Source organism: Ambystoma mexicanum, chromosome 11, assembly GCF_040938575.1.
Source record: "Ambystoma mexicanum isolate Mex_15411 chromosome 11, UKY_AmexF1_1, whole genome shotgun sequence".
NCBI classification, from domain to species: domain Eukaryota; kingdom Metazoa; phylum Chordata; class Amphibia; order Caudata; family Ambystomatidae; genus Ambystoma; species Ambystoma mexicanum.
The window spans coordinates 266,895,448-266,910,272 of NC_090934.1; the positions used below are offsets into that span (position 1 = coordinate 266,895,448).

The 14,825-nt window shown below is 45.4% G+C and overlaps 1 protein-coding gene across 8 annotated transcripts in view; it reads left to right on the top strand.

Annotated features, from left to right (window-relative positions):
* LOC138503358 (putative transmembrane protein 244) overlaps positions 1-14,825 on the top strand; it is a 262,341-nt gene that overhangs the window by 220,260 nt on the left and 27,256 nt on the right. For all 8 annotated transcript variants that reach the window (XM_069623008.1, XM_069623007.1, XM_069623012.1 and 5 more), the window contains one exon: positions 1,910-2,035. In XM_069623008.1, coding sequence (XP_069479109.1) covers positions 1,910-2,035 — 126 coding nt within the window. The remainder of the gene's footprint in view (positions 1-1,909; positions 2,036-14,825) is intronic.

Below are 14,825 nucleotides of genomic sequence, written 5' to 3' on the forward strand. Positions count from 1 at the left end.
AGGCTGAAGCTGTGTATCAGGTTTGGGCCTTTCCTGTAGGAGACCTAGACAAGTCTGTCCATTCATGTGTAGAGTGCTGTACGAGCAATGTGGAGCCCAATGGAAGGAGAGGGGCTAGATTATAGAAGCATGGATATGCCACTCTACAGGGTGTTATATAAGACTTCCTGATAGGGTGTTGATACCGGCAGGAGTCAGTTATGTGTCAGAGTTCCAAATAGCCAACATGTTCTGCCCTAGCCACACTAGCCTTTCAGAGGCTCTAGCATGTCGAGGGCATGTTTTCCATTGCCTGCTACTCTGTGTTGGAACATTTTAGTATTGCAGACCACCGAATGGACCAGCTCTAGCGTGCTGTTTTTTTTGTCTTTTTTCATTGTATGTGCTTTATTTGAAGGGTGTTCAGTTAAGTGTGCAAATACCCTCCCTACCTACCTACAGGATCTCACCACATCTTACTTATGCCATTTAGAACAAACAGCAAATCTTCAAACACTGAATTGGGGATAGTCCATTAAGGGATTATAAAACCAAAGTTGAAGCTACGGGCATAGATGCCAACGGCTGGTTGGTAAACATAACGTCCCATAAATACACGCTTAGTCTATATCATAGGTAGATTCTTTCATGATGAAGAATATGAAACAGGATAATCATCCAAAGGACAGAACCCAAATAGAAATCCTTATGATAAGGTTACAGGAAGATTCCACCAAACAGGATCACAGTGAAAGAAACGAGCAGATCAAGAAATAGGAAACATGTGCACAACTTTTTGGATCAACGTATGTCATAGCATATACAACTGCACACGATGATTATGAATACATGGGTATAATATGCCACAAAAATACCGCTCAGGGCTAAACAAAGACTAGATGACGATTATGGTTAGATAGAACTTTGGACATTAATTCATTGTGAAGGAATGATATGGAGTGTAAAGAATATGTATAATTTTGAATAACCCATTGTGAAGGAACATTGATAGGAAAAGCACAAAATTGAACAATTCACAGATTTCGATGAAAAACAATGGTTGATCTATTAAATTCATAAGATAAATGAATATTAATGAGAATTGAAAACCTCCTATCTTTTGATGCAACTCACCTCGAAATAGGTTGTCATTAAAAACTGTTGTGCCTTCAGAAAGCCCAGGTTTGGGAGAAGCATAAGAACAGGCCCCAATTGGATAACGCTGGCACCAATGCAAATATATAAGATATATGCATTTGGCATAATAATATATCTGAAACAAGGTTATCTTTGAATTAGCAATTCATTCTGAATGAAAGATAGGCGCCTCCCACTCACCTGCCTGTGATATAGACTGTGAACCTTTCTTTGGGCCTGGCTAGTGAATAACAGTCTGGGTTAGATGTCTGCAGCCGAAGCATGTCACTTATACTAATAATCACTCTGCACACAGGGTAGGCGCATAGCTTAATATTCACTTCCCATACAAACAATACTGTCGCCAATATATGATTACGCACACCGCGCAGTGGAATATGTCAGACTTCACCATGGCAAGCTGTGTCCTGTAAGAATGCAGTCCAACAATTGCTGCAATAGATAATTGCACCACCTCAGGGGAGTTTGGATTGGTATCTCCACAGATGCCGGACATTCAGCAGCTGTGCATTAGCAAGCTCGAGTAGCATGCACTGGAGCTTTCAACTGCCCACATACCCCATGTATCCAACTAGATGTAACTAGTTACTTTACGTCTTTAAAAAAGTTTATTCTCAAAGCGAACCAAGACGAGGCGTGGTTTCTCCACTTTCTTTTTGGCACTTGACTCAGGATTGAAAACTGGGATGAGTACTGTGCAGCAAACATTCCATGGTTTTACCAGATCTAGTGCGCTAATTGTGTCTTTTGCCATCTCTGCCTTACCTTCCAGTCAACCTACTGTCCATGGAGCTCACCTACTTCACCTGTGGTCTACTGTTTGCTGCGGTGGTGAAGCGCTGGGTTTGGGACTACGCGATCACGGTCACTGTCATCCACGTGGCAGTGACATCTGCAGGTGAGTTGAGAACAATGTTAACAATCTATTTGGTCCTCCTTTTTACTTTTCCACAGCTGTCCAGGATTAGTTGAAGGCCCACAGCCTACCTGGCCGTCTAGATTCTCTGTAATGGAGGCACCAGCGTGATTAAGGTGCCGTGTGCAGTATAATGCTCACTCACAATTGGCAAGAAGGAGCTAGACAACCCAAGGTAAAATGTATGGGAAACTCGTTACTCCAATTAACAACTGTATACAATTCAATGCAGTAGGATACATCCCCTCTGAACAGACAAATGCCCAGCCAGTTATGTATTAATCACAGCTCACAAAGCTGAAACAAAACTATACAGATGTATTTGCACTCTCAACAAATCATAACAAAACAACTTATTTGCAGTGGATAACTTCTGGCGTGTGCACTGTAAATCTGCACTGCATTCTTGAGATGAAGAACAGAGAGTGCGCACCTGATAACACCCAAGCACGAGACAGAACACAAAGAGGGAGACACTGTATTGTAAATCTCTGCTCATTTGACATCATCATCAGTAGAAAATGGCGAAAATGTATACATGTTTCATATTTGGTTTTCTAAATGTTTTTGTTACAATTTTAGCATTTGAACCATGCTGCAGTAGCTGCAGAACACCCTTTTAAATATGAATAATGAACAATTCGTTGTGTAATGTCAGTCAGATAGAAAAGCAAGCTAAGCACTCGCCCCTGATATCTATCTGTGAGCATCCTGCCGGTCCCGGCAGGGTCAACTCAGCCTTTCATCCTTCCAAAGTCAATACATTGAGTACTACTCTGTGGGGTAATACTTTCTTCTGTTATTTCAGCACTCTGAGATCTATTGGTGTGTAGCGCTATATAAGACATACATTATTACTATTTTAAACGTATATACATATGTTTCGTAATGGTGTTTTGATTCTGACAAACCACAAAGGCAGATCCATCTTCCCATCACTTTAGAAATAGTAATTCATGACCTCATCCGACAGGCGCACCATCAACTCTGAAGATCTGAATGCCACAGTTAGCAGGTGAAACTGGAGCTGCATTTACATGCCCCATGCAGCATTTTTTGTGTGACGTTGACAAGAATGCTTGTGGTTCAGGCAACACCACAATCTCAGTTCTCTCCACCTTGTGTGAGGCTGTGAGAATGGACCTGTGGTCATCCGTCTTTCATGGTTAAAACACCTTGGTCCATGTATCTAGCGCTAAATGACAGGCTGTTCTAGTGGCTGGCGTTGTGAACATGATTAAACATGTTCTCAGAGAAATGAGGTTTGTGACTAACTTAGAGTTAACATTATATCTAGTTGCAATTAAATATACGCTTAACAAAAGAGTTATTATTTGAATGCATTTTAATATGATGCTTTATCTTGTGAGGGTTCTCAATCTCACTAAACAATCTACAGCAAACGCAGATATAACATAACATCACCCATTAACAAGATTGCCATGCAAGCAAAGAACATGTTTGAATGGGTAAATACTAGAACAAGTGGTGTTTATTTGAAAGCATTGGTAACCTACATCTCTTGCTAAAATACAATGCACGCATCTAGTCTCCATGCACACAGGAAGCATCCACGTTACACTCACGTTTGGAGAGGACTCTGTTGCACAGCAGGTTGCTGCATCCGTGGTTGACAGGATCTGCCTTGTGTGGACCTGGCTATTCTCTGCTCTCCACAGCCCCTCCAGTCTTACCAAGCTCTCTCGTCTGTCCCTCTCCATCTCCTCGGCCAACTATTTATTAACCGCAAGATGGCCACCCTCCATGTGTAGATTCATCATACACACTTTTTGAACAGTAAAGGGTGGCACATTAGCGGTAGCATTGTAACCTTATGCAGAACAGGCCTTGTGTTTATCTCAAAGTGCAATCATGTTCACCCGCTAGTCGTTGCCTCTCATTCTATCCTATGGGCACTTGAGTTTGCAAGTGTAGAGAGTTGTCTCTTGTGCGCTAACTGGCCATTAACTGTATCAGATAAGAAACTTTAACTGTACACTGACAGTTTGTGGTGAGCCTGTGCAGCAAGGCAGGAAACAAACCATTTCCTTGTCGTTGGCTTGGGTGTCAGACCTTACACGCATTTTGCTAACGCCCTGTCACCCATGCGTTTAGGTTTCCAGTACTAAGGCAATGCAATGCAAAAATTACAGTACACATTTCTGCATTATTTTCATGTCCATTAAAGGGGCTGCCCCAGTAATACATTTTAGAGCTACAGTTTGTCTGGGCTATGAAAACTGTTTTAAATTATTCTGGGTTCATGTCAACTTGATCTAGATGTCAGCTTTTCAAAAGGCAGGTGGCGGTGGCTTATGCAAGTTATACTGCAGCTGCAGAAGCACATCCTTCTAGTGTTGTGGATTATGAGGGACCCTTAGCCTTTCTCTTTTTTCTACCACAGTTTTCGACAGCTACCGTTTTTTCGCTGGCCCACTGAAGGACTGAACCACTCCCCATCATTTTCGTAAATGTTCTCGACATCCCCATGAGATTTGTGCACAGGATTACCTAAATTCAGGTAGTCAAGTTGGGTCTGCTTTGCTGTTACCCAGGGGGGTCAGTACAAGTTAGAAGATGGTGGTAAATCCAGCAGTATTTGCCAAATACCGAAGATTTTCTTTATGTCAAATTCAGGGTTGTGTGAAAAACCACCAGTTATATTCTATAGAAAGTCCAGGAAAAAGTCCACTGATTTTACCCTAGTGGTGAAGGCAAACATCTAGCACCTAGGTCGCAATAACATTCCAAACATAGTTTGTGCTTTAGGTGGCGGTCCAGTCACAGTTTTTCATTTTAAAACATTGACACCACTCACTGCCAGCCACCATGCATCCTAGTTGCTCCATTTTATTGATGTTGAACGTTTAAAGAGCAGTTTCAAAATCCTCCTTGGCAGCATATCTGGGACACCCATGCCTTTCAGAAATCACACGGGAAGTCCTGGCTGCTAAACACGTCACCATTTTATAAACTGGAGCTTCCCTTCTGATATCTGTGTTGCTTGATATTCTAAATCAAATCAGACCCAATTTACGGAAAAATTATTGGGAACAGGGATCAATGAGACTGTGCCCCAGTGAGCCTCCCCCTCACATTGCAGGTGCATTAATGAAAGAAAAGATGCCCATCAGATGTGGCTATCCTTTCAAGGTAATGGGATGCTATGTCAATAAATAACCACCTGTCAGGATGACTCCAACAATCCCCATAGGTCATTCTTCCTGTGCTTATCCCTCCCAAAAAAAGGACTGAGTAGTGGCATGTGCACATCACTAGAGACAAGAAACAACCTTGCAAATGCTGGAAGGAAAGCTTAATAGGTAATACAGAGGTTTTCAATGATAAGGAGAAGAGGGGCCACCAAATTTGGAAAGGCAAATTAATCATAGACTCTGTGAATAAGATGGAGAGATTTGTAGATCCAATAATTGCTGGGCATGTTAGGATGCAGACATATGCTAAAGACGACTGTTGAGCGGCTTCGCAAAGTGACTGGGCCAGCGCCATACTTGTGCTCTCTATTTGATCAAACTGAACATTCATACTGATAAAAACGTTTATTTTGTATATATTATAATAAATGCTTTTTTTTGGCTTAAGCATAAAAACAAAAATTATTACCCAACATCACATTTTCAAAATAACATCTAAAATTGCAATTAATATCAACCATTTTCAATACCTCCAATAAAAATGTTCTCACAGAAATGGAACGTGATCCTTGATTCTTTCACAGAGTTCTCAGGATCAGCTGTTACCGATTAAATCAATACTACATACACATTGATTAAAATACCTTATTGTAATATCTTTTAAAAATCGCATGAGATTAGCCAATGTTTAATAATTTCAGGTTGGTTCCACCTTGGTCCTAAAACCTCCCCAGTCGGGTGAGGATTACATCAAAATTTGAAAAGCTGCTTCTAGAACCTTATTAGGAAACATACAAGTTCAACAAAATGGAGGCATAAATGATGAAATTCTCTCGAGAGTTTTTGTTACATTTGTCGTTCCAGTTCCACAGTTTAGTCTTCATTTTCATTTCTTTAATAGACAAACTACTGTCACCATCTGTAAAAATTACAGTAGGATCTATCATAACACTCATTTTCCATAGGAAGATCACCACATGATCTCCCTACTTACTTCAAGGACTGCGACTCTTAGTTTTCCACTCCTTTATTACCCGGTTTACCAGGAATTCACTATTCGTATTCATATATTTTTTTAAAACACACTTGTCAAATCTCTGTCACCGCACGCAATGCCAAGTGACCCAATTTCAAACGAATCAAAGCTATCGGGTAGCATTCAGAATGTACCTGAAAAATTGTGATTCAATGGAATCAATCCCCTTGGGTATCTCCTCTCACTCGGTCTCGAGCCAATATGATGCTTTTGGCACAATTGTTTGCATATATGCTATCTTTAATGGAGTTAGCTGAAAAAGAAAATCAGGAATATTTTAAGGCAGCGAAGGAAGGTTACGCTTTTATCAATGTTCGCTTTACAAGAAGTAAGTTTATTCTTTTTATCAAAGAACATTGTTCCTATAAACATATATTCAGAAACTACGTTCAACCAATCAAAACCCATTTTCTGAGAATCAAATTTTATTAGCATTTTGTAACAAGAGGTTAAGGCACTTAAAGAAAAAGAATAAACTTAATTTGCAAAAACCATCAATCGTCTTGTTCTTACTATATGTTCTTTAAAAGACACCCCCACCCCCACTGCCTCCTGCACCCCTTTGGCATGTAACCCTTACATCCACAAAAACTACTTTCAGAGGCAATTGTGAGTTCCTGCATTTGCTAGCCCTCGGACTAGGCACCATACTTTGCAAAAAAGGAAACCATCATTCTCCAATTTGACCCTGGACTCATTGAGAATGTATGTCAAGTATTCCATCTCATAGATCGTCCTGACCTTCCCTAGCCATTCCCTTTCCGTAGTGGCTTTATTCCTCTTCCAGAACTGCGCCACACAACATCCAACTGCTACCACGAGGGTACGGGCCATGTGGTTCCCCGTTCCTCTCCCTCATCCTCCTCCCATGCCCCAAACAGGAGCCCCCATGGGGATAAGCTGTGCGTGATCCTGTCAAGCCCTTTAATCCAGGAGAGGACCTCCCTCCAGTAGGTCTGCATATGGGCACATCCCCACCACATGTGGTAATAGTCTGCGCTGGGGGCTCAACACTTCCAGCACTTTGAATCTGCTCCTGGGTACATTTTGGCCAGGGGGGTCAGGTGGAGATACCAACAGTGCAGGATCTTGATGGTCTGCATTCTAAACTGGAGGGAAACCGTGGATTGGGAAACCGTCTACACATGGCGGCTCAAAATTCATCCAGTACCTCCTTTTGAAAGTCCTTGTCCCATCTCTCCCTGTCTTTCGGCTCCCACAGGGGCTTAGATTTCAGGAACAGATGCTAGCTATTCAGCCCTTTGTATCCCCGCCCTGCAACAGCAGAGATTTGAAAGTTGTGAGGTCCCATCTCCAGTTGTGCCCCCAACATGGGGCCGTGAGAGCTCCCTTCAATTGCAAATAGCGGAAATGGGAGAGCTGGCCAATATGTAGGAGTCCCTCCAGGGTTCCCATAGACAATAATTCTCCCCCTCCCACATCTGCCCCATCCTACAAAGCCCTGCCTCGTACCATTCCTGAAATTGACCTGGGTCTGCTATGAGATTCCTTAACGGGGGTGCCAGATACATCTGAGAGGGAAGGGCCAGGTCGTGTTCCATCTCATGTCGCTTCTCTCCCTCCAGATTGACCACAATAGTTCCAGCATAGGATATTGGCGGACTCTACGTGGTATCTCCCTTTGTGGGACCCACAACCACTCGCCCAGGGTATCTGGGTAAAGGATTGAGTTGTCCATTGCAACCCATTGCTTCTCCGATTGCGAGTCCAGGTGGTCTACCAACACACGCAACTGAGTTGCCCAATAGTATGTCCCTAGGTCCAGGAGGCCCACCGCCCTCCTCTCTTGGGAGGACAAGGGTCCCATATGCTATCCTGGGCCTCTTACCCACCCATAGGTATTGAAGTAATGTGCGTTTAATTATATCTTGAAAGGGCGCAGGGACTACCACTGGGAGAATCTGAAACAGGAACAGGAATTGGGAAGGATGACCATTTTAATACATTTGAGTCTCGCCATCCAGGACAGGTTAAGCCTGGCCCACTGGTCAAGATTCCCCTTTATTTTCTCCAATAGCAGGGGGAAATTCCTGTCCAATATGTCACCCAGGTCTCCCGGTATCTCCATCCCTAAGTAAGTCAACCCATCCCCCTGGACCCGGAAACCAAGTTCTTTCACATATTCCCCCATCTGGGTTTTCTTGGGCCCTATCGGTAATGCCACGGATTTTCCAAGGTTCACCTTGAAACCAGACATTTGCCCATATACCTCAAGCCTTTCCAATAGAGCCGGGATGGAGGCCTGGGGCGGGATATGTATGGGAGGGCATCATCCGCAAATTGTGATTTTCTTCCTCCCCCACCTGCACCCCTCGAATTTGGCTGTCAGCCCTGACATCTATTGCCCACAGTTCCATGACCAGCACATATAGGAGCAGTGATAGGGGACAGCCCTGCTTGGTTCCCCTTCCCAACCCGAACGGACGTGACTCTTCCTCGTTCACCACCACTCTTGCCCTGGGACTGGAGTACAGGGCCGCTATCCAATTCTCCCATCCCCACTGATGCCAACACCCCTTTAAAATATGACCAGTTTACGAGGTCGAAAGCCTTCTTGGCCTCTAAGGATAACAGCAAGGTTCCCCTTTCTTTAACCATGGGTGAGTGCAGCACGTGTAGGGTCTTGCGTAGATTGTCTGCCCCCTGACGATTCTTAATAAAGCCTGTCTGAGCCGGGTGCAACCCTCTCAAGCCTGGTGACCAGAACCCTCGCGAAAAGTTTAGCATCTACATTCAAAAGCGAGATGGGTCTGTACGCCTAACAGTACATGAGGTCCTTACCTGGCCTGGGTAGGACCACTATTGTGGCATCCTAGAAGGTGGGGGGAATCTTGCCTATTTTAACTGGAGGCATTATAAACCCTTGCCAGCAACTCCTAGAATTGTTTAAAAAGTCTGGTGTACCCACCCTCCCCCAGGGCTTTACCTGCATTCAGTCTCCCTATGGCGGCCACTACCTCTTTAGCAGTTACTTTGGCCTCCAGGGCCGCTAATTTCTCAGCGGTAATCTTTGGGATTGCCAAGCTATCCTAGTATGTCTTGATCGCCTGGTCCCCTGGCTCTCGCACCCTCCTACATAGCTCCTTGTAGAACTCGGCAAAACACCCTGGTATCACGTCTCATGGGCCGACCATACCTCCACCTTTGTCTCAGATCCTCTCCACCCGTCTATCCCCTCTACTATCCCCTGACCCTGTTTGCCAACAGAGGTCCCACCCGGTCTCCCCTCTCATAATACCATTGTTTTGTGTATCTCAATTTCTTCAAGACTTCCCCCATAAGCGTGGCGTGTAGGGCCTGCTTCTTGTCTCAAATGAGATGTAGCAAACCAGTCCTGTCCCCCACTCAGCTGCGCCCTGAGCCCTCAGATTTCTTCCCATAATTTACTCTTAATGAGCCCCCTCTCCCGTATTCTTCAGGCTCCCTCCACTATTAACAGTCCCTGTATTGTGGCCTTGGTGGCATACTACACAATATTGGGGTGGACCTCCCCTGTCTCATTGACCTCAAAGGAGGATCAGATTTCATTCCCCAGATATTCCGGGTCCCGAAGTAGGACATCATTGCAGTGCCATCCTGGGTTAACCCTTCTATTTGCTTCAAACTGCCAGGACGCTGTTACCATTTCGTGATCTGACCATGTGACTTTTTCCACTTTGGGGGATGTAATGTCCTTCGCTTGTTCAATAATAGGTCTATCCTGGTGTAAGCAGAGTGAGGGGGGTGAGTATATCCTCCGGCCTGGGGATGAGAAAGCCTACACACATTCGCCCAGAAGTGGTCCTCGAGGAGGGCAGCAAACTCTCTATTCTCCTTTCCCACCTGTTGAGATGCTTCCCCTCTCGCTGACCACCAACCTAATCTGGAATCCGCCACCATATTGAAGTCGCCCCTGACTAGAGGTGGAGGGTCATGACCTTCAGATCAACCATATCCCTGTCTAGGAAATTCTCCTGAGCCTGGGGTCAATGTCCTTTCGTATGTTACAGAAGCCCCTCCGTTGTGTATGCCAATCCCCTCCCTCACTGTTACCCCCTCGCCCCTCCCATCCCTCCAGTTTCCTCCCTAAACCCCAACAACAGTCCCACCCACAAACCCCCAAATAATAGGACATAAAGCCAACCTAGGTACAGAAACTTGGATACCGTCAGGTCACCAGGGTGTGTGGAGATTAACGGTCAGCCTGGCCATCCTTTGCCCACTAAGTGAGCCCATGTCCAGCAGGACGTTGTCTCAATCGTCCTCCGACAAGCTACTTCAACAACAAATCACTTCAGGGGCAGTGAATGCCGAGCCCTTGGTTTCCTCAACCACCTAGAGCTTGCATCTCTTTTAGTTCCTCTGGGTTGGACAAATGCACTCTTGAAGCGCTCCTTCAGCTGTTGCTGACTCTCTCCGGTTGCGCCTCCTCGCTCTGCAGTTCTTTTAGTAGATTGTCCGCATCCTCACCCTCATGCTGAATGTCATTTTCAACCTTGAGTTCAAACATGAGGGCGAAAGGGAAGCGCCAACGGTACCTTACTCCCTTATCTTGAAGCCACTTCATTAGGGGCCTGCATTTGCGATGTTGGTCCAGGGTGTAAGCGGATAGGTCTTGGAAAATCCTGATCTGTGCTCCTTCCCACTCAATGGTGCCATGCTCCCTTGCTTTCTGTAGTATTTCCTCCTTGTCAGTGTAATAATGGACCCTGTAAATTTAATTTCCCTCTCTAGGGAGGCCCCCAACAAATCACACACTAGGCGCATAAGGGACTTTTCCAGTTCCTGTGGTGTTTCTGTCTCTCAGCCTGGGAGAGCCCAGACACAAAGATATTCCTCCTCTCTCGGGCCAGACGCTGAAGCTCCTTCAGCCACATCTCTACCTCTATGCCACCTATATGTGCAGCGCGATGTGAATGCTCCAGGGCTTCCTCTCGGTCCTCCACCTTTGTGACTCTCTCAGTGAGAGCACCCAAACAACCTAGGACCTCTGCCCTAAATGCACGCAGTTCTGATAATACAGTGTGTATGTCCTGCTGTGTGCCCCGAGGGGACCCCTATTCACTCTGGCTCCAGCTTCTCCTGCCATACTGCTTTTCCTGTCCTTTGTACCCCTCCTGATTCTGTCGCAGTGATACTCTCCACGGCTTTCCTCCCCCCTTTCTCTTCTATTGCAGACTTGTACTCTGCCCCAATCCGCCGTACAGAGGGCTGAGTAGTGATCCTGTCACCGTAAGCACCTGTAGAGCTGTAGTACCACTAGGTATGCCTAGGTATGGGGAGGAAATCCCTCCTGTCTTCCTGTAGGGATATGTGATCTTCTTGTCTTCTCCTTTGTCGGCTCAGTATCTAGCTTTCTCCCTGCTGGCTTCTGTGGATTTGTGCCGGCAATGGAGTTATATTGGGGGAAGGGTGTCTGCCTCACCAGATCAATGCTCTCTCTCCATCCTTGTAACAGTGCCGGTGCTTCCCCACGTTGATTTTTGTTTGGTGTTGGGGGGTCGCTGTGTGGCGCAAGCAGGTTTCCTCCGTCCCCCGCTTCTTTGGGGCTGCACTGTCATGCTGGGGTAGGGGCGCCTGCTTTGCCACCTCCCGATCCTAGTAACAGTGCTGGCGCTCCCCCACAATGAGGTATATGCGGAGGGCGGGGGCTGGGAGCCCAATCATGTTGCCTGAGCGGGCCTCTCCCCTCCCTGCTTCTTTGGAGCTGTGGTGTCGCATTGGGGGAGGAGCGCCTGCTTTGCTGCCTCCTGGTTTTATTGACGGTGCCAGCGATACCCCGCTGCTGCTTCTGCACAAAGGAGGCTTTAGCAGAGGTGCAGGGGGCGCCTTACGTGTAGATGCTGGTTGGACTCGCCCGCTCCTTGGTCTCCACTGCGCTCTGGAGACGGCGCCGCCGCCCATGGCCACTTTGGCGGCGTTGTCCAGGTCTGGGTCCAACAGTCACCACTGACCCAAATTAGTAAAAACAAACTCTCATAAAACCTCTTGGTTTGACGATATGACTGTCACCCTTCGGCACACAAAGCGGAAAACAGAGAGGGATTGGCGGAGGAACCCCTCTCCTCTCTCGCTTTCCCTCTATAAGCAAACTGTAAAAGATTTGAAACAGGCCATTATTGATGCAAAATCTCATAGCTAATCGAATCCCCACCACTAAATCCAATGCACGTGAGCTCTTTTACATGCTTAAATTGTTCGAGGGGAAATCTCTCGCAAAAACAACACCCCTAAAAGATTCTGCCTGGTGTCAGGCAATCCATGATGAGCTCAATAATAACATTTCCGGTCATCAACAATCCATGGCGGTTCAACAGGACCAATGCCCCAAGCGCATGAAAGGTCCATCGAGTTTCAGTAACCCTCTAGTACCTTCCTTTAACAAGGAACATGTACAGTCTTTATTTGAGTTTAAACCCTGCTCAGAGGCCCAGATCTGGACAATTGTTGCAAGAAGGAAACCTATCCCATGCCACGGGGTCAGCGGTCCCACTAGCATTTTTAAGACTTGCATGGACACTCTTACTCCAAGGGTGGCCAGACTTGTCAACATTTCTTTTATGGAAGCAGGCATACCTTTGGTTCTCAAGGAGGCTTGGATCACTCCTCTTTTTAAAAAGAGTAACCTGGATCCTACCATAGCGAAACACTATTGTCCCATTTTTACTTAAGATCTTGGAGCGCATTGCTTATGTGTAGCTTCAGGAATTTAAAGAGAGGAATGACATACTCAGCTCTCGACAGTCAGGATTTAGATCTATACAAGGTACGGAGACTGCGTTGCTGGATTTGAAATCCAATCTCGCCAGCATCGTAGATAAAGGCCAGCCAGCCCTCCTTATGCTGCCCGACCTGTCTGCCACTTTTGATTTAGTTGACCATTCTTTGTAAGTGGCTAGGTTAGGTGAGCAGGCATATTGCTCCAGTTCGGCTTCCCAGTGGATTTCGCCTTTTCTCTGAACCAGGAATGCCAGGGTAGCTTTGGGCAATGTCAGTTCTGCTCTCACACCAGTTGCCTGTGGGGTTCCTCAGGTATCTTGTATATCCCCTACATTGTTCAATATCTATATTATGCACCTCCTTGCCCTTGTAGATGACCTGCATGTCCAGTACACTAATTATGCAGATGAGACCCAGATCATGGTGGAACTGCATGGATGTTATAGGCAGGACGCGGACGCAGTCAATCTATGAGACCATTCCTGAATGGATGGTTACCAATTCCCTGGCTTTGAACGCTTAGAAAACAGAACTTTTGATCACAGCCTCAGGATAGAAAATCAAAAAACTTGGTTCAGAATGTTTTTTTTATTGCAGGGACCATAATCTAAGTCGCCAAAAATGTTAAACTCTTGGGCGTCATTCTGGATGCTGAGCTCTCCATGAAGCCTCAGGTTGCCTACGTCTGAGCTTCATGTGCCTATGTCACCAAATTGTTGAATTGCATTCACCCCTATATTTCATTAAAAATAGATTCCTATAAGTCACTGCTTTGATAAACTTGCACCTTGACTACTGCAACAGCCTGCTGTCTGGTACCTCGAAAGCTAATATTCGGGAGTTCAAGTTACGCAGAATGGTGCGCTTCATGCCGTTCATGGTCTGTCTAGGAGGGACCATGCCACAGATGCCAGGAGGGAACTCCACTGGCTCCCTATTTATCACTGTCACACACAAACTATTGTCTCTTACCTTTAACTGTCACAACGGTGATGCCCCTTAGTACATGGAAGATCGCCTAAAGTCCCTCCCACCAGGCCGTTACCTACGTTCTTATGGTCCCTACAAACTGGTACAACCAAGCTTCAAGCTCATGAGCTTTGGTGGTACCACGTTTGATGTCTAGGCCCCCTCTGCCTGGAACAAGATAACACCCGACTTTAGACGGTCAAGCTCTAGATATGTGTTAAGACCCTTTTGTTTAACCTTAATCCATACTAATTGCCCTGCTTTATATAACTCTCTGCTTCCTTCATCTTATATGTTGTCTGTCTAGTCTGTGCTTTTTATGTGCCCTGTCAGACCTATGGGCGTGTAGCGCGTTACAAATATTAAAATAAAATAAGTAAGGCATCTTCAACATCCGAGAGATATAAATTAAATAGGCCCAGTGCAAGTACACAGCCCTGTTTCACGTCTACGTCCCTGATTATATCTTTAGAGCACTGGTAGGTAGATGGGCATCCCGGATTATCAGAATCAATTCCTCTGATCCTCAAAGACGATGTCTGATTACTTTGTCAAAAGCAGACCAAGTCGATAAATGCTATAAACAGGGGTAATTGATCTGAACTAGATGCTGTTCTAACCAGGAATTTCAAGATGTTATCATAAACCAATTTATGTTTCCATGAATCAGAAACAAAGATTTTAATGGCAGGTACGGAATGGTGGCTAGTCAGACCCATGTCCCTTTATTTTCCTGACACTCAGGCCCTACTTAAGACGTCAGCCTTACCCTTGGTTGATCAATACTATTGTTCCCTGATTTCCTAAACAATTTACTAATATTGCCTGCTGCGAGGATGCAACCTATTCTGAATTTACTACCATTAACGTGAGAGAATATTTTCCAATGCTA